We start from the raw sequence: 25,608 nt of genomic DNA on the forward strand, positions 1-25,608 counted from the left end.
TCATATTTATCTTTGTGTCTGAATCAGGCCACATTCTTAGGCTTTTAGCTTTCTTGCCTTTCCTTCATTTTGTGTATTTGTTGCTTGCTGTTCCTTAGATTACCTTGGTCTCTTGTGATGCTGGGTTTAAACCAATATTTCGAGGTGTCCATCACAAACTTCATAGTTGTCTGGGCTTCTTTGGAATACCCTGTATGAATATATATACATATATACACATCTGAGTTAAAAAAAAGTTAGGAAAAAGTGGTTAGAAAAACCAGTAAGATATTTTTCATCATAGAGTTTTTTTAATCTTAGAAAAATTTCTGCATATAACGAAGGTTTATAAAATAAATGAAAACAAGGTGAGAGGAAAAAGAGATTGTCCATCCATTTCAATTTATAAATACTGAAATTGATGGACCACACTGAGATAATGGGAGAGACCCAAATTCTTTCCAAATTCCCAGTGATCCTACTGAAATCCAGAAAGTAAGTTAGAAATGAAAATTTCTTTTGCAATTAAGGCAAGGGCATAAGGGGAGGGGGTTAAAAATATCAAGATGGTTCAATGAATTTATAATGAAAGCCATACCCTATGTTTACATATGTCACACATAATATTGCTTCCATCATTTCATTATAGCTTTCATTTTGAGGGGGAGAGGTTTTGACACCCTTTGCAGATGTCCAGAGGGTAGGTGGACTTTTATAAAGCTGGGAAAAAAATTCTTTTGCATGGTGATATAACTAATTTTAAAAGAAAACAAAATTTAAAAGAGACTGCTTAGTTGTGATAGCTTAAAACACAACTTTCACATTCAAGGACTTTAATGAATCTCCAAACTGAATCTCCTCAAATCACATGCCAGAATTTTAAGTCAATTTTGCTGTTTTAGACCCAGCCTCTGGATTTTGTACTGCCCTCCTCTACCTCAAAAGTAAATACTGTTTAATTAGATTTCCTAGCAAACATTCAAAACCCCAACATTACATGTCAGGATTTAATATTAACAGAGTGACTAAATTGTCCTAGAACATCTAGCTACTCTTAAGCAACAATATGCCATTCTAGATGAATTATTGATTGGATGTCCCTGATCAGCCACCTTGTTTTTCTGATAGTCCTACTTTCTAGAAGGAGGATGCAGGGTTAATTTAACTTGCAAGTCTGCAACTGCCCCTTCCTCCTTGGTTGGAGTGATATTGTTCAGATGGTAGCAGAGAGAATCATGTATGAGAATGGGAAAGCAAGGGAAGTCCATTTCGGATACTGGTGTTCCCCACTAGCTTTCTTCTCAAGCTGATTGTCAGATGGAAAATATAAGGGAAAAGGTTGCATTGAAAGGAATTTACTTTATCTTGATTTGTGCTTTTTCCTCACTAAGTTTCTTGAAATACTTCAAAAGACCCACAGGGGAAAATGAGGGAGGGTAGTGAATTAACAAATAGGGAATATGTGGTCAATTTAGGAAACTTTACCAGGCTGATTATACAGATTGGCCCTATTCCCTGACTTTTGTATACGCAGGCACACTGCCATTTTTACTTTGGATAACTTCCTTGACTTCCTACAGCAGGGAAATTTTATTTCACCCATCCTCTAGATTGGTACTTTTTAGATATTGGACCTCAGCTTCCAGAATTCTTACCAACATCCATGTTGGCTGGGGAAGGAGTGGCAATCCAGACTGGTGAACCACATGTCTGAAAGATACATGATCTGAGGAAGGTTGTTTATTCCCAAAAGTTGTATTCTCTCCCAATTTTTAAAATAAAAGATTCATTTGCAGTCCAATTGGAAATGAAACAAAGATGTGAGCTTCTAGTCACAGGGATGGAAAAACTTACCATCCAGAGAAGAAGTGGAAGAACTTGAGTTGTCAGAATAGGAGTTGTTTAAACCATTAACTCCTGAAAAACTGCTGGATTTGGCTTTAAGCATCTTATCTTTGAAGGAACTGGAGCAGCCCCTGGAAAGTTGAGTAGCTGTCTCACTCTCTTCTGGGAGACCATTGATGAGCACTATAGGAATTGGGAGTGGGGGATTTGAAGATGAAAGAGAGTGGGTGTGGGTGAGGGTTTGTCCCTTCTGGTATGCCTGAGTTAGAGGAGAATTCGCTTTCTGGGAGCATGTGGCTCTGGGGTAGGAAGAACCAGGGCTGTTGGATGCAACATAACACCCTGTCAGGGATTCAACGGAGGAGGGGCTTCCTATTGACTTGATTAGAGGTATGTCAGATTCATTGTTGGACAATGATTGGCTGCTGCTGCTGCAAAAGAGAGAAAAAAACATACAAAATTGTTAAAGAAGATTAGGGTTGTACTACTGTTAGTTCTAAATATCCATGTGGGAGCATATGCTAAGTAGCCAAGATATTAGAACTCTCTAATGGTGTCCAGTTTTGCTGAGCATGTTTAAAAGACTAATAGAAACTCACCTAGATAAAGCCAGCGTGATCAGCTAATTAGTGGTTTGTTGTTGTTTTTTAAACACCCATCTTTTCAAAAGTCTAAGTAGAGGTAAATGATATTTCTTTGGAGAGGGCACATTTTGATGAAATTCCTCAACTAACTAATGGGGTATCATCAAGAAAATAGTTTGTTCTGTATTATTCCAGAATGCGAGACTAAATATGGTCTTAAGTTACAGATTCCACTTGGACATTAGGGAAAAAACCCAAACAGTAAAAGAGTTTGGCTATAGAAATAAATTCTTAGAGAAGTGGTATGCGAAACCACACCCCCTCTGATCCATGGAAAAACCTCTCCATGGAACCAGTTCCTGGTGCACAAAAGATTGGGGGTCACTGCCATAGTCAATGCAGACAAAGTGGGACTTCTAACCACCAACCTTCTGAAGGAGAAGGCACTTAAACAGAATGAATGGAACTGAATAGGCATTTGGATTCAGTGATTTATGTGGCCCCTCCATCTCTAAGATCTTTCTGCTGGATTCAAGCAGCAGATATTGGGTACATTAGTGGATTTGCTTAGGTGTCTATTGATTTGGCTCCCAGCATTTCCTAGCCTTGATTTTACAGAAGTGATTCGTAGTTATTTTGACATAGTGAGGGATGCAGAGGAGCTAGGTATTTTGGCTATGCCCAAAGAAAATAACATAGCAGCTGCCTTGAAATACACCTTCCCTTACCATGTAGAAGGTACGATACCCAAACAAGTCAGTAGGTGAAACCTACTTTTTTCCTGTCACTTCCCAGTTCCAGTTCATCTTTTCCAGCCACCATCTTTAAATGTGCACAATTGCTGCTCGATTAGAGGTAGTGTGGCCAGACCAAGGTATCTTTTGAGGGAACTACTCTACTCTGATTCAGTTTTTTTTTATCATTGCTACTATTTTCTCCTGCCATTATTGTTGTACATTTTTTCCTCCTCCTTTCATCTTCCTGCCTGATAGTCGTCTAGTGAGCCAGCACTGCAAAGTAGCTCAGGCAATGATTTTTCACAGAGAAATGTGGAGTAATTACACAGGATAACCCCTTTTATAGAATGCATTTACCTTCCGAGAATGTAACTGGTGTCTGACCCAGGACTTGTTGAAAGCATTGATGCCTCACTGCATCGCTGTGCCATCCTCCTGAGCTGCAGGATGCCCGGAGAGGAAGCTAGGGAAGAATTTGAACCATAGGATGCAAAATTCTTCTGATCTCGTTGTGGAATGGAGATACTCTCTGATACTTGGATGCAAGTTGGTGACTGTCTTCCTGTAGGGGAGAAATGCTGTGCACTTCCAGAAATATTACCAACAGCATCATAGTTATAGCCAAGGTTGCCTCCACGAAGAAATAAATGACTGCGGTTTGGGGAAGATACAGAAAGTGGAGTGCTGCAAGGACTTCTTGAGCTCTGCCAAGACTCTTGATACTTGGTTTTGCCTGGTGACATTTCAATATATTTTATGTCTGGTAAAAACAACAAGAGAAAATAAGATAAACTTCAAGAGTCACAAAATCAATTATATATATGTAAATGCAGTAAAGAAGTTGACTACTGTCTATGGAGAGGCATACAAATGATTTAGGTTCAACAGTCCTAAATCATTTGTATGCCTCTCCATAGACAGTAGTCAACTTCTTTACTTCATTTACATATATATATAAGTAGATTTTAAAGACTTGTACTTAATGTATATCAATACCTTATAATCAGCAGCACATGGGTGGGAAGGGGCAATTGAAATTAACGAATGAACTAACAAGATAGAAATCTTGGGAAAATATACCCTTTATATGAAGAATACAAAAATCCTATGTGAAAAAGAATGCCAGAAATCTTAATATCCAAGAAAAAAATAGGATATTAGGAGAGAAGTACCAGGGTCTGATGGAGTACTGGCGAGGATGTGGAAAATAAAGACCAAAGTCATCACAGTGGTGGTAGGAGCACTCAGAGCTGTGTCTTCTAAATTGGGAGAGGGGCTCCAACAGATCTCAGGAAAAACATCAGAGCTCTCTGTCCAGAAGAGAGCAATGTTAGGAACAACTAGGATATTGTGCTGAACCCTCAAACTTCCAGGCCTCTGGTAGAGCCACTTGAGATTGAAGAAGATGTATACCACCATAAGGATGAGAAGGGAATTATTATCATATCATATAATATCAATCATATCATATCACATCATGTCATACTATATTATATTAATCATACCATATAATATCACTAATATATGGTGAGATTAAAAATCTAATCCAAAATAATATTCTGCATTTCAATTATCATCATCCATGACCATACTCCATGAGACGGTGAGAATAGTAGTGGCAGCGGGAGTAGTTTCAAAGGGATACTGGGTTGTCTACTGAAGACAGACAAAGAAATAAGGAAGCTCTAACCTTACAGAGATTTTGGATCATACAGATTATCATTGACAGTTGGTCAGATTGGCAGAGATTAATGGTCCAGTTACATCATCATATAGATCAACCTTCCATATTTCCCAACAAGAAAGAAATATGGCTAAGAATTCTGGGAATTGCAAAACCCCATTACCATTGCCATTAGAACATTTATTATCATTATTTCAAATTACTGTATAACCTGGTTTTTTCCCCAAAGAACAATCATTAGTGGGGGACCTCATACTGAATCAGACAAATGCTGTATCTGGTAATCTTATATGCTCATGATTGATAATTCATTCCAGCACAAGAATACTGGAGTTAAAGACCAGACTATCTAGGTGGATAAACACCATTTTCAAGCACTTCTTTTTTCCAGGTGCAGATAACCTTCTAGTCAGACCCGGAAGTGGAAGAGCCTCCCCCCAACAATCTGTTTTGTAGACGCATCCAAGCAAGCTTCATGTCAATGAGTCCATTACTTGTTGGCACCTGTATAAAAGGGTGGGGATGCAAGCTTCAGTTGTTCTCCTTTCCTGCCTGTTCTAACAGCAAATGAGAAACATCTGGTTACTCCCAAAGAACATATCAGATACAAGTAAAAGGAGATTGCACAAGGCCATCTCCTTGTGCTGTTTTGACTCCATCTAAGCAATGATCTCATGCTGACCTTTACCAATATGCATATAATTAGTAAATATGCATTCAGTTTCTTTTTCTAACATGGAGCTGCATTTCAAAGCAACAAGGTGAGTTTATATTACTACTAGTGCTGCCAATACTTTCCCTAGCATTTGGTTTTAGAAAAGAAGAACCAACATTTATTTGCAAAAATCATTTAAAATTTTTTCATTTAAATTTGATATTGCAAGACATACCACTTTAGACACAGTTAGATTTTAAAATGTTTAATATACTAGATGTATATAGTACACATATAAGAAACTTTTATATGGATATGATTTTGAAGAAAGAATACAAAGAAAAATAAGAGACATGCAACTTTCCTAATGGTTTGCTCTTCTGTTCAAAATGCCTCAAAGTGGGTTTTACACATTTTAGTTTACAAAGAATTATTATTGATTTTTTTCTCCTCAAGGGACATATGACCTGTAATTCAGTTAGAACACATGAACTTCTCAACCCCCTTTCTTTCTTTTCTTACATAGCACCCACATTAAAAAAGCTCAACAGTAGTTCACATTCTGTACATGCAAAAGATCAAGGCTAATCCCTAACAGCTGCCATTCTAGATGAATTATTGATTGGATGTAGCTGATCAGCCACCTTGTTTTTCTGATAGTCCTACTTTCTAGAAGGAGGATGCAGGGTTAATTTAACTTGCAAGTCTGCAACTGGATTGGCAAAAGTTGCTGTTGGAAATCTGCTCAATTGCTATCACTCTATGTGAATACTGACCCAAAAGGATCAATAATTCAGTTTGGAATTGGGCAGTTTTAAAACATATTGATTTCAAAAACCTGCAAAGACATATCAGTTAAACTTGATCTTGATCTGTTTCATATATTAGCCAGGACTCTCAAGAACAGAATCCTAAGTTGAAAATATAAATGTGTTTCATCTTTTATAAAAATGTATGTACATATATATTGTCTGAAGCACCTATAAAGAAGTGCTTCAGTGTCGGCTTCCAGTTTGCGATCGTGGTGCAGGCGGATGTTCAGGCTGATTGCTCTCCCTGCCGTCCAGTTTTCTCCTGCTGGGGGGCTCTGAAAAGGGTTGGAAGTCACCTTGGAGGGGCAACGAGTGTGAAGAGGACCCCTGAGTGATCGTGGAAGGGCAGCAGCCCTCCCGTTTGATCCAGGGTAGCTCTTCTAAATGATGGGGAAAAGACCGGCCATCAACTAAGCCCATCACTAAGCCGCTACCAGCCGAGGCCAAAATTAGAAACAAGCACTTCAAAAGCAATGCGGAGGAATTGGGTGAGACTCTACCTTCTCTATACCCCAAGTAACTCTCCTGTTAAAAGCTTTTTGAAATTCTTCCCCTTCTGAGGAGAGAGGGAAGGGAACTTTCCCCCCCTCTAAAATGGCGACATTTGACTACCTGGGAAAACAAAGCATTGAAAAGAATAACTTAATATAATTGGATTTACATTTTTTGGGGGGAATCTGGGGACCCAAAAAGTTCCTACTCTTACTGGAACCTGCTATTTTATTTACTTGTAAAAAGGAAGAAAAAAAGAAAGAGCTGTAGGGTTTCCTGCTTGAGCAGGGGGTTGGACTCAATGACCTCCAAGGTCCCTTCCAACTTTTTATTATTATTATTATTATTATTATTATTATTATTATTATTATTATTATTATTATTATTATTATTATTATTATTATTATTATTATTATTATTATTATTATTACAAGATGGAGGGCTTTGAAGATCAACAAGTACAGCTTACTGAAAACTTAGACAATCAAATAACAACTACAAAATTGGACATGACTTTCTACCTAAACCAGAAGAAACCTGAGGAAGAAGAAGATCAGATCAAATTGAAGACAACTATACTAGAGCAAATATGGGGATCTGAGCCACTAGGGCAACAGCTTAATGATTATAAATGGGCCAGTCCCTCCAGAAAATTGACAACTAAATAATAATAATAATAATAATAATAATAATAATAATAATAATAATAATAATAATAATAATAATAATAATAATAATAATAATAATAATAAAAAAAAAAAATAAAGTTGGAAGGGACCTTGGAGGTCATCAAGTCCAACCCCCTGCTCAGGCAGGTAACCCTATACCATTTCGGACAAATGGCTGTCCAGTTTCTTCTTAAAAACTTCCAGTGTTGGAGCATTCACCGCTTCTGGAGGCAGGTTGTTCCACTGATTAATTGTTCTAACTGTCCTGCCTTCAGGCACTTTGGAAAATAGCTTGACTCCCTCTTCTCTGTGGCAGCCCCTGAGATATTGGAACACTGCTATCATGTCCCCCCTCATCCTTCTCTTCATTAAACTAGTCATACCCAATTCCAGCAACCTTTCCTTATATGTTTTAGCCTCCAGTCCCCTAATCATCTTTGTTGCTCTTCTCTGTATTCTTTCTAGAGTCTCAACATCTTTTTTACATTGTGGTGACCAAAACTGGATGCAGTATTCCAAGTGTGGCCTTATCAAGGCATTGTAGAGTGGTATTAATACTTCGTGTGATCTTGATTCTATCCCTCTGTTAATGCAGCCTAGCACTGTGTTGGCTTTTTTGGCAGCTGCAGCACACTGCTGGCTCATATTTAAATGATTATCCACTAGGACTCCAAGATCCCTCTCACAGTTACTACTATTGAGCAAGGTACCCCCTATACTATACCTATACATTTGGTTTTTCTTGCCTAAATGTAGAATCTTACTTTTTTTCACCATTGAATTTCATTTTGTTAGACAGCGCCCAGTGTTCAAGTCTGTCCAGATCCTCCTGTATCCTAAGCCTGTCTTCTGGAGTGTTGGCTATTCCTGCCAACTTGGTATCGCCTGCAAATTTGATGAGTTCCCCATCTATCCCCTCGTCCAAATCATTGATGAAGATTTTGAAGAGCACTGGGCCCAGAACAGAGCCCTGGGGCACCCCACTACACACTTCCCTCCATGTAGATGTGGTTCCATTGAAGACCACATGCTGAGTACGGCCGGTCAGCCAGCTATGGATCCATCTGGTGGTGATTCTGTCTAACCTGCATTTTTCTATCTTATCAAGTAGTAGGTTGTGATCTCCTTTAATTCAAGTAACATGTACAAGAATGAAGGGAGATCTATCTGACAATCTAAAAACATTGGTATGGAAGCCAGGTTGGCATAAAAAGAAAGCTAGAGTTAGGTTTAAAAATAGGGTCATTTGATTTATTTGAGAGATCCTAAAGAACTAATGGGCTAAAGGGAGATTTTAAGATGAGGGGAAATTTGATTATTAGATTTAAAAATTGTTGGAAAATAATAAAAAATAAGGGATTAATTGGAGTAATATTGAGGACTTTGACTTACAAGGGAAATGAAAACTAACTATTAGGAAATAATTTTGAATTATTGTTTAGCCCAGACAATACAGATGATGGACTTGAGATAACAAAGGATACTCCATTATTAAGTGGTGATGTACTAGGATGAGAAACAGAAAATGTTTTTGAATTAAAATAAGCATATATTTAAGTAAGTAATATGTGTATTTTAGATATTATAACTTTTATGTAGTGAGACAAAGGAAATTTGGGTTACCCAAAACTTAAATACTATGGATATTAAAGGTTAAATTGGAGTGTTATAATTAAAAACTAAAAATTAGGTAAAAGTTAAAAACAGGATATGGATATGTATAAGCAAAAAATGTATTGATAAATGTGGTAATGAAGTTTTAACTGAGTTTGATACAATTAGAAATTCATTAGCTTAAATATGATATAGCAAATGTTAAGGGAAATAGAGGAGAAATATTTGATGATGCAACCTGAGATATGTACTAAAGATTTTGTTATTGAATTATTGTCCAACCCAATCACCACGTTGCTTTCCAAATACTTAAATGTAAAACTGGAAAACTAATAAAATATTATTAAAAAAAAGAAGTGCTTCAGTGTCCATAATCTTTTTTCTTGGTATTTACTGCATATATTTGCAGTGCAGGTCAACGTAGCTGTTCATAAGAAGAGCACACCCAAGCAAATGATGCCATCCATGGGCATTCTACATTCCAAAAACTATGCCAAATACCAACTCTAATATGCCATTATGAGTCATGCTTATCTTCCTGCCTTGCCTTAAGGATTTGGTTACTGGTGGGGATTGATAGGCTGAAAATGACTACCTGGTCTATGCAACTGGAATGAGAACTGTAGTCATCTGCAGCTTGGATTCTAGCATTAAAAACTAATTTTGCTGAGTGAAAGCAGATGAAGAAACTTTAAGTTATTGGAGATTTGATTGCTTCATATGACAATGACTTTTTAAGTACTGTATGTGCAACAATAATTTCCTATGCTGGCCAAACCAAAATAAAAATTATAGCATCTTGCCATTTGATAAATAATAAGCAGTACTGTAATTATTTTACTAACAATCTGTGGTGTGTTCTTGAGCTGGAGCTGTATTGCTTTCATATCCTGTTTGTGGCTGCTTGGATGGTACCTGGCATGCTGTTACTGACAAATGGATGATAGGCATTGCGTATCTGGACAAAAGTTGGATCTTTTGTCTTATCCAGAATAAGTGTTATGATCTACAACAATGGTAAAATTTAACTGATTAGAAAAAAGTCACACTTGCTATAATTTCATTGAAATCAATAAGGCTTATTTGTGAAAACCAACTTATTGTTTTCAGTGAGTTTATTTTAAGGATGACCAAACTTGGATAAAATTCTAATAGTACAATCATGAGCCATAGAATATGTGACATTTTCTGAATCCCTGCTTTTTATGGTGCCTTGCAAATTCCATTCTAGAATAATTACAGGAAATTTGCATAGGCTGAAACATTTATTAGCTAATTTTTTTTAAAATAAACTAATGCAATATCTATATCTGCAAAGCCAGAAATCTTGATTGAGTCATACACAAGAGATGTAATGTGTCAGCATGATAAGTGAACTATTTAACCTGTAAAAAAAACCCCTCTGCTTAGCCAACCCAGAGGAGATTAAATTTAACAGGAGGAGGAAGGTGTGTTGGATATAATTGCCTTGGGTTGTTTATGAAAATAATACAAATGGGATACAAACAAAAAAAATAAATATTAAATTTGGTCCCAAATAGTCCTGGGTTAATTTGGTTTTAATTAATTTCCTGGTAAACCACTCAAAGTTGCCCTGAACCTTGAGATGGGCAGCAAATAAACTTGATAAATAAAAATAAATAAATACATTAACTCCTTCCCTGTTGAGTCAAGTCCTTTACTGAGATTAAGCTGACTTTCCTTATTTCCAAAACAGATAACCAAAAAAGAAACTCCTGTCTTTGTTTCCTTAGTAGATTTCACCCCCCTCCCACTATCAAGGACATCTGCTGGGAAAGAAAAAAAAAGTCAAGTGACTTGAGCCTTTTCATCTCCTTCATAGACAGGACACCCATAGAAAGGGTTGGGGTTTCACAGCATTATGAAATGTAGACCCACCTATGGATACCCTGCTCCCTTTTTATGGTGACATGCTATGGGAGAGTGAAAAGGGAACAAAAAGATCCCTTCCCTATGCCTGTCTAGTATAATTTTGGCAACCCTAAAAATGCCATTGCTGATCTCCATTTTCATGGTAAAATAATAAAAAAGGCAGGAAGTAGGCAGAGAACTGATAGCATCCAGACAGCTTTGTGGCAGCTAATGGGTTAAAAGATTGCTAGCATATGACTGAATAGTCATTCTATGTCTCATTAAATGACTAGAGGAAGGGTAACAGAGTTTGAGTTCTTCCTGTATAGTCTTTGATAGAACAACTTTTACTAGATGATCGCCAGACGTTAGCTATAGAATTCAATGGGTTGCCAAAGCAACAAAGTCTCAACTTGTAATCTATCTGCCATAATTTTCCTTTTCAGACAAAACCCATTAAGAGTGAAAAAACATATATGTTTTGATGTCTTTTTATTAGTGGCATCTAAGAGCCCCCGAATCACCCTTTCTTGCAGGGTCATTTCTACACACATTTTTAAATGCAAGAAATGGCACGTTCATTGCAGTGTTTTTGAGAGGCTTCCACTCCACCCTCTAGGAACTGGTCTTGATTGTTTATATAAATTTTCAGAGCTTAAGAACAAATAGTGCAGCTTTCTGAATTTTCTGCACTCAATTTCAATTCTCCAGGCCTAAAATCTCTAAATGATGGGGAAAGAAATTACTTTTAGAGCGATCTCTTTTGGTTTGAGGGATTTCATACCTTACCTGATGTATCAGGTTCATGCTTTGCTACTGCACTGGTGTTGCTTTGTGGAGCAATTTGGGAGGGACTGTCTGCCTGGTTCGGCTGTTGGAGTGGCTTGAAAGTTGGGTCAATTTCCAAGATTAAGCGGTTCAAGTTCTCAATAGATATATCCAAAGTAGGAGAGGCTGGATAGCTGTCTTCATTTGGCCCCTTTGGCTGTTCCTGCTGTTTGTCCTCACAATCTTGAGAGGGCATGGGTGTGACTATTACAGTAGATTTAACAGATTTATTAGGTAGTGAACATTCTTGGGTTTGAGCCAACAAGTTCTCCCTGTCCCAGCCTTTCACTGTATAATAAAAACACTGCATTGGCAATGTGTGACAGGACAAACCATCATTTGGGTGCTGCAAGCAGGCATGTTCCTCTTTGGGTGAAATGCACACTGTCTGCCCAACCCGTACCACATGATTTGGGATGACTTTTGACATCCTGAAGCTATTAAGTCTTCCTGTCTTTATGTTGTGTTTGATTCCAATTTTGCCAATACCTGTAAACTTTAGTTGGGTCCTGATTCATTTATTGAGAAATCCCATATGCACAGGACCTTAAAAAAGAAAGAAAGAAAGAAGTGCACTTTAGTTTCAGAGAAGGGAGGGGGAAGAGGGAAAGACACATTTTAGCACTAGGTGAACAACTTCCTAAAATTGTGATTGTCTCTGGGAATTGGTATGCAATTTGACAGATAAATCTGTTCACTATGGAATTACACTTCATTTTATGGAATAGAGCTGATACTGGACAGCCACATACTTTCAAAGGCAAAGCCTTTTACCAGCTTTCAGATTTCTTTACCTGACAGTCAGAAACCTCACTCTAGGAACCCATGCACTGCTATTTGTAGGGTAGATCTATGGAAATACATCTTCATAAGGTGGCACTTGAAGATACTCTGGAAATGGCAATCAGCCAAGAATACTGCATTACATTTGATAAATAGTGTTTTTGGGGGGTCCTACGTTGCCGCTGTATTGAAACAGCTTCCTTCATAATTGGTTTCCTTCCAGTCCAATTCAGGATGCTCACAATACTGTATGAACTCTTATATGGCTTAGGTCCAAGTTACGTAGGGGACTGTCTGTTCCTCTACAATCCACTCCCTGCTGTTAGGTGAGGCATCTCATTGCTTGCAAGTCCTGCCATGGATCTACTGATCATTAATGGAAATTTTTACTTTATTTTACTTTATTCCTATCATGGCTAGTATTATGGAATAAACTATTATTGGGATTCTATCTTATGGTCACTTACTAAAAGTATATGCCTGAGGGAAGTTACAAAATTTAGGAGGATTTGTTTTTTAAATTCTCAAAATAAAATAAATGCTCAAAATGTATTTACTTTGGCTTTTAAATGCTGCTGTTTTATGTTTTATATTGCTTTTGTTTTTATAGTTATTTCATCTCTATAAGTTCCTAAGAAAAATGGAAATAAGGAAACAAGCAGCTGTTTTCTTTTATTATAGACAAAAAAATCTCTTAATTATTATATCATGACTTCATGGGGGAATTGTCTGTAGTCAATAGAATAGCTGTATTTCAAAGACATTAAGTAACATTGATAATCAAAACCCAAGGAAACCCCAAAGGGCAAAAGTTAGGTGCTAGAGAAATTAGGACAGGCCTGGACATATCAAAATTTAAACTTTAAATTTCAGAGATTGTATAATAGTCATGTAAGCAAAAAGTAGATATGGAAAGTTAATAAAATAATACTCATAGAAGGAAAAATATTTTTAGAAGTGCAGAAGCAGCACAGAAAAAATATGGCTGAGGCATCTATATACAAAGACAGAAGCACAATTGGTCATAATTATCATGACCAATTTCCATAGTGTGCATTATTTCTTTATTGCTTTGCCCCTTGATCTTTGTTATATCTCCATTATAATGTCAGAGAAATCTAATGATGATATTTAGGTTTTAAAAAATCAAATACTTAAGCATGTTCTTCAGAAGCAGACAAATTGGTGATGGACTGGGTTATCATTCCTCCATGGTGGAAAAGCTCTTGATAGACATGTTATGACTAGTAATAGTTGACTAACTGCTTTGAGGGCTGATGGATGAGGTAAATGTAAAGTTTTGAGAAATAGCGAGAACATGATGTTCTAGGAATTATATAACAACTGGCCATGAACAAACAATTCCTTTTTGTTCTCTTCCTCTGAAAAGCTAGTCTGTACATTTTCAGGGCCATCCATAATCCTCATGCCTTTTTACATATGTAGTAATAAACAGGCAAAAGTTCAGGTGAGGTGGGAGAGGACCAAACTTTTAAATTTGCTCCTTTACAATTTATTCATTCTTGCCCCCTCCCACAAGCCCCTCAACAATTGATCATCTGCTTTATGTATAGAGTTGCATGCAATAGCTTGCTACAGACTATACTGTCTGAGAATTTTGATCATATCCTGGCAATAGAATAGAAATGGCAGCATTTAACTGTCCTTGGCTATTCTTAAAAAAGCTAAGCAGATCTGGATGTGGTTTGTATTTAGCCAGTAGATCACCCCAAGGCTCTAGGCTAGACTGGGAAGTAAAAAATATTCCAGAAGAGCCAAAACACTGTATTGATCTGTCCAGGAGTCAAGCTTGATTTTGGAAAAAGACTACATTTATTAGTTTACATGTTATAAATTCCAGGTTAATGTTTTTTATATAGAAGGGTCAAGAGGAATGAGCAAAAATGATTATTACTTGGAAACTCTTGTATTATTTTTCACAGCAAATAAAGTTTAAGGAAGACAATGGTTATTTAAAGGAGGGGGAAGAATGATATTGATGGGAAATGGCTCTTTTGCAACTTCACAAAATTGTGTGGTCCAGCCCCATGCTAAATGGATAATGAAACATTCTGAGCTAGCTATCAACCCTCATTAAAATACCACTAATAAATCTTTATATTTTATATCTTGAGAAAACAATAAAACTTATAAAAATACCTCTAATAAAGAAAACCACCATTCTTCAAAAGTGTGGATAATTCTTGTCCTTGGGAAATGTTTCCTCCCTGCTTGGGAGAAGGAGCTATGCAGGGAAAACACTAATTGTAGGTTATCTCATTTTGGGACTACTGAGTTTGTTTCTGAAGTTTTTATAAGAGAGCACAATTAATTAGGCATTCAGTTTATTCAGGTATGGCTTCTGAGAAAGGAAGGCCTCACAACCTTTGGGGCAATGGATAAGTTGTTGGACTGGAACCAAGAAGAATGTGGCCTTCCGGGTGAAAAAGAAGCAAATATATTGTGCCAAATGATCAAGCATACCCAGTTTTCAATGTCACGATACCCGGTTTAGGCATTATGAAGGAAGGCCAAATTCTGATCACCTCTGGGGTGAATGTGCTTGTTCTGCCTCCCACACACAGAAGGCAAGAGCAGCTGGAAAGAGAGCAGAAATGACTTATTTATAGTTAAGAATTTACCAGGCCTTTACACTTTCAGACAAGTTCCACAGTAAGAACTCTGGGCCATGGCGGGAATGGGTTGGATCAGTTTCCATAATGCAAGCAAGGAGCTTATACTACACAGATATCTCCACAATCTCACAATAGGACAATATTGTCTCTATATTGCAATAGGGGGACTGAGTTGGGAGAGCAGACTTTTTCTTGTTCATATTCTTATATATTACCTTAAACTTGTAATGTTTGATTTTCTGGCTTTTAGTGATTCATGTGGAGAAAATGGAGTAATTTCAGTGAAGATACTGTGATATTTATTGTCATGCTTCTAGTGACATGTTCTTCATTTAACTGCACAATGAAACCTACTAGATAGACACACATAGGCAACCAGCATCCCTAACTTTCATACGCTTCATGTGTATTTTCAGATGCAAGGGCTTTTTGTTCATATTCATACTAGTTGAGGTCCAGCAAATGATACTTCCTCTAAGTACATCATCTAAGGGAGCCAAATAAATGAAATAATAATAATTTGATATCTTGCTACACCACCCAAATTATCCCAGTGAGGCAGAACTGTTTTTAATGGCAGGACTATCTTAATCTAGCTCAATATCTTTTTATCTGCAGGCAGGCAGACAGGCAGGAAGGCTGGCATCCAATTACACAAACACACACATATACTTCAATATTCTTTGAATTCCCAAATATATGAAAGTCTAAGGCTTATATAATTAAACTATACCCTTGATAATATACGTCGTTATTATTTCTATTAAAACATAAACAAGTTTTGGTAGCTGTGGTAACTAACATTCTTGAATTTCATTGCCACACCTCTCCAGCAAGATGAGCCACAAAGGAATCTGATAGTCATTCCCCCCCCCCTGGAAATCCAGCTTCCTGTTATGCTATCTGAGAAATGGATCTGTGCAACTCTGCAGCTCCAGTTTCAGGGGAAAAAAGAGAAAGTTGGAACCACCAATACAAATTTATTTAAATGGTCCCTCCAGACGGGCTTCATTTCTCAGCATCTCCTGGTGCTGAATCCATATGCTAATGCATTTGGAAAATCACCCGGTTTGAAAAGGTTCCACTAGAATTAGAACCTGAACAAATGTTCTCCTCAATTGAATTGTATGTTAAATAGAGATAGGTACAAACATAGAGAAACTTTGTTTAGTATCATCAAAAGTTTGTATAAATTCTGCCCTCTAACTAACTAGTCTTCTGCTGTTGATGCATGATGAGGGAAAAGAAAGGGAAGGGTATAATTCACGGGTGTGACCATTTATTGATTGGTATCTGTTCACTAATGTCTTTGCAGAGCATCATTTATCACTTTTTAACTGATCTTTTAACTGGTGCTAAAATATTTTGAAGTTATGATTAAAGAAAAAATCATTCGCCACTGTAATGAATTGGACTGATTACATTCTAATAATAAAATGCTTTAAAACAAACAAAAGATAAACTCCAATTTCTACCTTTGCTAGTTTAGTAAGGGAATCAGTGACTATATGGTAAAATCAAACTGGGCAAGTGTCATCTAAGACTTTACGTTATATTGTGAAAGAACAAATTATATAATTTATATTATTTGTTAGAACTGATAGTATAGAGTATCACTAATGGCTTTGCAATACCACAGTGATGGCTGGATGACACTACAAATTGCTAAACACTCACTAAATGATGTTAAAGGAACCCACATTGCAAGAGATAGAACTGGTATTAAGATTTCACTTGTCCATTAGCAAGGTTCCTCTTTGCATATTCAACATACACATTGAAACCCACTTAACTTTTTTATGCCTATGAATCAGTGTTATCCAGATGTTTTATAAGCACTGTCCAGAAAAAAATGACTCCTCCAGGTGAATGGCACCTGCATATTCAGGAAATGTCAAGGTCTAATAAATGTAAAAGCAGTGTTTATGTACTGCTTTTGTTCAATATAGATATAATGCAGGATCTTTTTCAAGAAGAAACATAATAAGCTTTATTTTAGTGTGCTTTTTAAATCTCTGAATTTAAAGAAGATATCATATGATTTCCCCTACCAAACAACAAAAGCAAACACTTTAAATAAGGAATATAGCAGATTACAATTAATTTAACCTTATTTTATATCATTACTGGACAGAAATGGTGTGCAGTCTATTAAATGCAAAAGTGAAGTGTGACAAACCATTATGAAGAATAGGAGAAAGCAGATTGCAAGCAGAAAGAAAAGAAAAAGAAAATTATTTTCTCCATTACCTAAACTCGGTGGCTGCTCTTTTCTCTGATGCATTCAGCCTTCAAAGTGTGGCAAAAAGAAAGTGTGAACAAATCTCAGTGCCTCAAGGCTGCTATTCCTTTAATGGTAGCCCTGTCCCGCCTATGTCAGGTGAACTCATGGCAACCACACCTGGATTTTGTTAGGTGTGTCTCTAGGCTTATATCCAGGAGTGATGGAAAAACTGAAAGTGTTGATTGTGGAGTTGGCTATTAGCCAGGCAGATTCTGTTCTTCATAGCTCATACCTTAAGCAGGCAGGAAAGCATAAATCTTTTCACACAAAGAAAAATTAACAAAGAGAAATATAGCAATGAATTTGAAATATGAAAGAAGAGTGAGAATCTTATCTGAATTTCTGATGAAGGAAGGAGGAAAGAAAACAATTTTCTGTTCATTTCCCTCACAGGCATAAATTTCTCCTTATTATCTATAGAGTGTTCTTTGTTTATTATAACACATTTGGAATTTCTAGAAGACTAAATGCAACAATAAAGCAGTGTGTTACCTTTTATTTTTCACACGTGCCCCCCTCCTGCCAAATATGCTATCCAGTATACATCATTCTTCTATATAATGTGCTCAGAACTAAAACCAGTATGACAATAAAGTAAAGTAACATATTCATAATTGTAATTACAACTATAAAAATAAAATAAGACACTAGAGCAGTGGTTCTCAACCTGTGGGTCAGGACCCCATTTGGGGTCGATCGACCATTTCATGGGGGTTGCCAAGCAAGGCTGTCCGCCATTTTCTTTCCCCTTTTCCGGCGGGTGCCTTACCTCCCTTGGGCTGGGCCAGCTGGTGGTCGGCCTGCTCTGTCTCTGCCGCTTGCCAGCTACGCCTCGGCTGGCGCAGGGGGCGGAACCACGCATGTGTGGCGCTCCCGGGCAGGGAAAGTCCTCGACTTACGACCAGTTGGGTAGTCCTCGACTTACGACCGGTTTAGTCCTCGACTTATGACCGGTTTAGTCCTCGACTTACGACCGGTTTAGTCCTCGATTTACGACCGGTTGGGGTCACGGCATTAAAAAGGTTGAGAACCACTGCACTAGAGTGTTTATAATTTCAGAAGATTATACTGAAGACAAATATTGTGTTTACATGTTGTCCTTGACTTATAATCATTTATTTAGTGACCATTCAAAGTTAAAATGGCACTGAAAAAAATAATTTATGACCAGTTTTCACAGTAAGACCCTTGCAGCATCGGCATCGTCATGTGATCAAATTTGGGTATTTGGCAATTGGTATGTATTTATGATGGTTGCATGGGGTCATAAAATAATTTTTTGAGACCTTCTGACAGTCAATAGGGAAGCCAGATTCACTTAACAACCATGTCACTAATTTTAACAATTGCAGTGATTCACAAATCTTGCTTAGCAACAGAAATTTTGGGCTCAATTGTGGTAATAAGTGGAGGATTATCTATATTCTCTGCCCAAAGTGTAGTAAAAAGAGGGCTCTTATAACTTCAGTGCTATAATACAAACATTGTAAGAAAAAAGTCCTTGTAAATATATCTGGATGATGGGACATACATAGTGAGTTTCCACTCACAAGTGCAAATTATATTAATATTTCTGCTATCTTGGCCCTGACCTATTTAGGCTCTGTCAGTAAAAATAGGCCCCTTCAGTTGGAAACAAGTTAAAAGCAGCATATGTGATAAAAAATATTAAATGGTCTTAAAGTAAACATCATGTGGAAGTACATTTTATATTAATTCTGAATAATTAGAGCTCTATATGGAGTTCATTATTGTAAACCAGATGCTACATAATTACAGCATGACTTAGTACAATCTGATCTTTTACCTCAGGAAGGATATTGACATACCAACCAAACTAGACAAACTCCCTTCCCCCATCATCTAAGCTTCAAAGAGCAATCCCATATTTCATATGACCATTCTCTCACCCCAGTCTATATATCTACTTCTTCTGCTGAACTGCTATCCCATCCAGATGACATTGTATTCACCATCACAGGCTAGCTCGTCTACTGATCAACAGGTCCTCTGTCTTATATCAATTCAGTTGCAATTTATTTTTCCTCAGATTCATTTTAATGTTGTACTCAGCAATGGTACAGGACCTTCAGTATCTCAAATGTAGATATACACCTAGAATAAGAACAGAATAATAACTTTATTGTCACTTTGAATGTACATTAATTGGCATGCATTAAAATAAAAGTTTGTTGCATTCAGCTCTCAAAGGGTCATCACCTCCAATATACGCTACATAAATATGACAAAAATAAATAAATACAGAATAATGCATATACCCACATATATTATATGACACAGAGAAATAGCAGTCTAGTTTGGGTTATGTATACATGTGCATGGCGATAAAAACAAATCTTGTGAGTTTACCAGACAGATGGCCTAGGGAACAAAGCTATTACAGAATCGGGTAGTCCTGATAAAAATACTTCGAAACCTCCTCCTAGATGGGAGCAACAGAAACAGATCGTAAAGTGGATGTGTGAGGTCTCTAACAATGCTTTGAGCTCTAAGCACATGGCCCTTATAAACAGCATCCTGAATATCAGGGAGCGAGCTTCCTATGATCTTTTCGGCTGTCCTTACCATTCTCTGTGTGGACTTTCTATCTGAGGCAGTGCTGCCACCAAACCAGACAATAATGCAGTTTGTTAAAATGCTTTCAATCGTGCCTCTGTAAAAAGTGGCCAGGACAGAAGAAGAAAGAGGTGCTTTCCTCATCCGACACAGGAAATGCAGATACTGGTTTCATTCTTCACTAAGGATGGCATGTGGAGAGACCAATTCAGATTGTTAGTTAGTGATATAACTGAACCCAAAAATTGTGGATGAATTCTTCATTGAATCTATGTAAATGAACCCACATGGATTAGAACAGATAGTTCTGAGAAATATATACCCAGCAATCCTATTCTGGAAACATTCTCTGAAATATGATTGAAACCACCATAAAATGTTGCCTCCATCTAAGTTCAGCATCTGGGTTACGCAACATCACCACCAGATGGATTCGTAACTGGCTGACCAACTGCACTCAATGGGTAGTCCTCAATGGAACTGCATATACATGGAGACAAATATGCAGTGGGGTATCCTTAGCCCAGTACTCTTCAATATCTTCATCAATTATTTGCATGAGGGGATAGATGGGGAACTCATTAAATTTGCAGACGAGACCAAGCTGGTAGGAATAGCCAACACTCAAGAAGATAGGCTCAAGAACAGAAGGATCTTGATAAACTTGAACACTGGTCCCTATCTGACAAAATGAAATTCAATGGTGAGAAAAATAAGATTCTACATTTAGACAAGAAAAACTAAATGCACAGATACAGAATACTATAAATAGTAGTAACTGTGAGAGGGATCTTGGGATCCTAGTGGACAATTACTTAAATATGAACCAGCATTGTGCTGCAGCTATCAAAAAAGCCAACACAGTCATAGGGTGTATTAATAAAGGGATATAATCAAGATCATGTGAAGTGTTAATACCACTTTATAATGCCATGGTTAGAACACACCTGGAATATTGCATCCAGTTTTGGTCACCATGATATAAAAAAGATGTTGAGACTCTAGAAAGAGTACAGAGAAGAACAACAAGATGATTAGAGGAGTGGAATCTAACACATGGGAAGAACAATTGAGGAAATTGTGTATGTCTAGTTTAATGACAAAAAGGACTAGGGGAGACATAAGCACTGTTCTAATAGCTAAGGGGCTGCTATCAAGAGGAGGAGGTCAACCTATTTACTAAAGCACTTGAAGGCAGGACAAGAAGAATGGATGGAAACTAATCAAGGAGAGAACCAACCTAGAACTAAGGAGAAATTTCCTGATAGAACAACTAATCAGTGGAATAACTTACCTCCCGAGATTGTTAAGAAGAGATTGGACAACCATTTGTCTGAAATGGTATAGGGTTTCCTGACTGAGCAGGGGGTTGGACTAGAATATCTCCAAGGTCCCTTTCAACTCTGTTTTTCTGTTATTCTATTATTTTCTAGCTGATGTTATAAATACAGTTGAGAAGCATATATCTAATCACAATGTAGGTTATCTGCAAAGAAAGCCAAAATTGACTGATAATTAATTAATGTAAATTTAGATTGATAAAGATTCAAATAATCAGCCTCATCCAATAAATCTGGAGTTTCAAGAACCATTTAGGAAAAGGAAATTTGAAGCCATCTTGAGAATTCATTTCAATAGAAAGGTGGGCCATAGACAAATAAATAAGTGGTTCAATAGTTGTCTAGTCATTAGGAGACAGTGAAAGGTTTTAAAATAAAGAATTTATAATTACTTCCTTCAGTGGAAATGAAATATAATCCTTCTTCAAAGAATGGATTATAATCTCTGCAATTTAATCACCTTTTATAAACTAAGATAATTACAGGTCTAAAAACATGAGACTAAACAAAAAGAAACATCCATTAAAATTGGATGCATGCCAGTCTCAATATTCTCAACATATTTGACTCTCAGTGTAGAGTCCAGCTTGGACAGATATGAGCAATCTGAAGAGCAAAATGTATTTCTGTATCACTTATAGGCGTCTTCTCGGTATACGTGTCCAGAGCAGTTGTTGTTGGACTTCCAGAAATATTGGTTGCATTTGCCGAACATTTCTGAGCATTTCTGAAAGCAGGAAATGTTCTGGAATTTGTTTATTTATAAGATTTATATATGTACTGTCTGGTTATTAAGCAAATGCCATGATTGTTAAGTGAACCCATTGTTCAATATAGGGGCATTTTGCTGAAAACTGGAAGTAGTGCTGGTTTTCACCAAAACCATTGCAAAATGAGGGCATATGCTGCAGGATGCTGCAAACATCCATAATGCATCTATGTTGCTGAATGCCTAAATGTGGTCATGTGACCATAGGGGGAGGAACCAACACAGTAACCATTTACCAATGCAATATTAATAAAAATAGTATATTCAATGCACAATACATAAATAAGAGTTTATATAAAATAACCCATAAAATTCCCTTTGAAATATCTAAGTCTTCACAAATCTTCAGGAGGCTGTATGAATTGAAGCAAGCTATCCTAGCTTCAGCAAGGCTTCTGAGACTTTTTCAAACAAACAGGCCTTATCAAGTCTTCACAAAGCCACAAGAATGGTATTGCAGAAAAATTCTTGGCCCAAGTTAAACCCCCTTAACCCACACTTACTCAGGGAAAACTAAGCCCTGGCTCAGCTATATGATTTCCAATTGGGCAATGCCCCTGTTTCTTTGTCTTTGAGTCAGTATTGACTTCGGAGACCTGGACCACTGCACTGCAGATTTTTATCATACTATGTACATTTGGTTGGGGTAGGGAGAATCTATCTGGGAAAGACAGTCTTGCAGATATCCAGATCTTCAATCATTATAGTTAAAGGGCAGCACCTTGCCAACTGGTCCAGTTCCTATAGCAGGGATACCATATGTCAGTAACAACACTATCCCTAAGAATGCAGGCTGGTTGGATGGTCTTCAAGGGCAGCTTTACATAAAGCAAATTATAGTAATCCAGATACAAGATGCAAGGGCATGAATGATCTTCCTTGGTACCTTCAGCTCAAGATAAGCTTGCTAGTGCATTTGCCAGAGTTAAGTAAAGGGCCTCCTGAACATGTTTTTCTTCCAGCAACAGTTGTGAATCCAGAGAGACCCAACCTGTAAGTCCACATTTGATACTGAGAACCCAAGTTGCTACTTATCCAGAATCAGGAGGCTTTTGAATGAAAAGTCATTCCAAATTAATAATTGAGTCTGAGTCTCACTTGCAAACCAATACAGATCCACTTGCAGTTTTCACACACCACTTGAGAAGTTCTGCCTGTAAAAAAATATAGACTTGGGGAAAGGTACGAAAGAGCCATTAAAATGGGTAAAAAGCAATGGGCTATTCAGGAGGGATGTGGAGAAGCAATTATGCAATCCAGAGATGGAAACAAGAAACTCCAAACAAACCTGCCTTGATTTGTCTGGTATAAGATGGAACAGAGAGAAACTTGGCCAGGCTCTTAAGATGACATCAGCCCTTCAAGTTTGGCCAGATCAAGAAACAGATACCACAGGGATTCCAGTTTATTTTTCTAGGGTATAATAACAGGATCTGGAAAGCATGTCCAAATTTCTCTCTGTTCCATCTTATACTAGACAAATCAAGGCAGGGTTATTTGGAGTTTCTTGGCCAGTGGTAGAGATATACAATTGGGTATTATCTGGATATTAATGATACCACATCCTGAACTGGCAGATGACCTCTTTCAATATCTATGGAGATTCTCAATCATCCAGGTCATGGTTGTCCCAAAGGCCCTTTTTTCAAAAGACAGCTGGACTTTTTTGGTTTTTTTCTTTGAAAACGTTTTGCTTCTGAAGAACTGAAGAAACTTCTTGGATGAGAAGCAAAACCTTTTCAAAGAACAAACCAATAAATTCCAGTTGCCTTTTGGAAAAGGACCTTGGCGGCTTCTTCCAATAATTTCATGTAGATAATAAACAGGATAGGGGAAAGGTTCAAGCCCTATGGCATCCCATTACAGAGTTCCCCATTAAGCACTATTGAAGAAATGATAACATCAAGTATGCCCTTCTCTGCTTTAAGGAAAGGATTGGTGGCAGTTTCTTCTACCATCAAGTGACATTGGATGGATGCAGAAACAAGCAAGGAAAATCTTGCTATGGATAAAAGGAGAAATTGGAAGAAAGAAGGGAAGAGTGATATCTTCTATCACCTTTGCTGGCTTAGGAAGCAGTAGAAAGAGAGAAAGAGAATGGCTCCTTTGGTGCTACTTCGCTTATGATCTCTCCATGTATGACTGTTCACCATCCTACCTCTCTCCTTCCTCCCAGTTCTTTTCAGGACATAACTCTACACTCAGTGCTGGGATTCAGCTGGTTTGCATCAGTTTAGCAGAACCGGTAGCTAATTTTTTGTTGCCTAGGCCCAGAATGGACTTCCGGAAGCGGCATCCACACAGAGAACAGGTTGTTCACATATTTGAATCCCACCACTGCCTACATTACTTGATAACTGTAGTTGGTTCAGTCTTTTTTTAAGAAGCCATACTTTAAGCCAGCCCCTTCATTGAATAGCAGCATTGTACACAAGATACAAACTCTGGTCCTGTGGTACATACACAGAAACACTGCATGCACTATGTAAGGAGTGGACAGAGCACCCTGCAAGGGGACTCAGCAGGAACATGTAACATTGTATTCTCGGTTGTGTTTTGCAGTATATCTAATGTGTTCTGTCCAGACATTCTTAGTCTTTGTCTTGTTTTTACACTTTTAAAAGCTACCTAAAATTATTCTGGAGTTGGAGCATCACTCTGTCCCTTTTTAATGTCCATCATAGAAAAGGGGGAGAGTTTGCTTTGGAAGGATCCTGCAGGTGTTTCTGTGGAATTGCATTGTGATATCAGGAAACTCAATTTGTGCTTCTGATGAAATCCTGATATTCAATGCCCCATCCCAGGACACAGTCTTTCTATACTGGCACTGAATTAACTGTTCCAGAAACCGGATGCTAGACTAGATAGCCTTCTGTTAGAGCCTGCAGGTCCCTCTTATACACTAACTCCTTTTTGTGATAAATTAGCAAATGGTGTTCCTAGGAAATTTGTTAATCTCTTTCTTCCTTCTTTTCTTCAAGTGAGTCACATCACCTTGGATAATTAAAAGAAAAACCAATGTTGACTCAGTGTGGGTGGAACACTCTGCCCCAACGGTATTTATTCCTCTGACTTTTTTTCTCCTGCCAAAGTTTAACATATCAGTGAGTTAATTCCATATTTTTTTTAAAAAAAAAAACCTGGAAGCTGCCTCTGTCTTCTGCCCATTTCTCTGCCCCCAGGTGGCTACATTCTATTCCATGAAAATCTAGACTGATAAAGGAAGTAAAATGTATTTTACGGGAACACAAAGGCAGTTATTTTAATGTTTCACAAAGAAAAAGGGGGTCAGTTTGATACTGCAAGATTCATTAGCTGCTGAAAACTCATTCCTGCCTGTTTGATGCAACCAACCATAACTGTGTTTAAAAATAAAACTTATTTTATAAGGGATCTAAAACTCATTGTGAAGTATGATTATGTATCTGAATAATTCAGCCTGGCAGTCT

At 37.4% G+C, this 25,608-nt stretch overlaps 1 protein-coding gene across 1 annotated transcript in view; it reads right to left on the reverse strand.

Moving 5' to 3' along the window:
* The window catches only part of TNS4 (tensin 4), a 41,895-nt gene extending 24,357 nt beyond the window's left edge, over positions 1-17,538 (reverse strand). The window contains exons 1-5 of the mRNA XM_015832278.1: positions 17,440-17,538; positions 11,732-12,316; positions 3,503-3,905; positions 1,834-2,255; positions 104-190 (exon numbers count right to left, since the gene is read on the reverse strand). Of these exons, the coding sequence (XP_015687764.1) occupies positions 104-190; positions 1,834-2,255; positions 3,503-3,905; positions 11,732-12,200 (1,381 nt within the window). The 5' untranslated portion in view covers positions 12,201-12,316; positions 17,440-17,538. The remainder of the gene's footprint in view (positions 1-103; positions 191-1,833; positions 2,256-3,502; positions 3,906-11,731; positions 12,317-17,439) is intronic.
* Positions 17,539-25,608: the final 8,070 nt, after the last annotated feature.

Source organism: Protobothrops mucrosquamatus, unplaced genomic scaffold, assembly GCF_001527695.2.
Source record: "Protobothrops mucrosquamatus isolate PMUCROS unplaced genomic scaffold, P.Mucros_1.0 scaffold1, whole genome shotgun sequence".
Lineage (NCBI taxonomy): Eukaryota > Metazoa > Chordata > Lepidosauria > Squamata > Viperidae > Protobothrops > Protobothrops mucrosquamatus.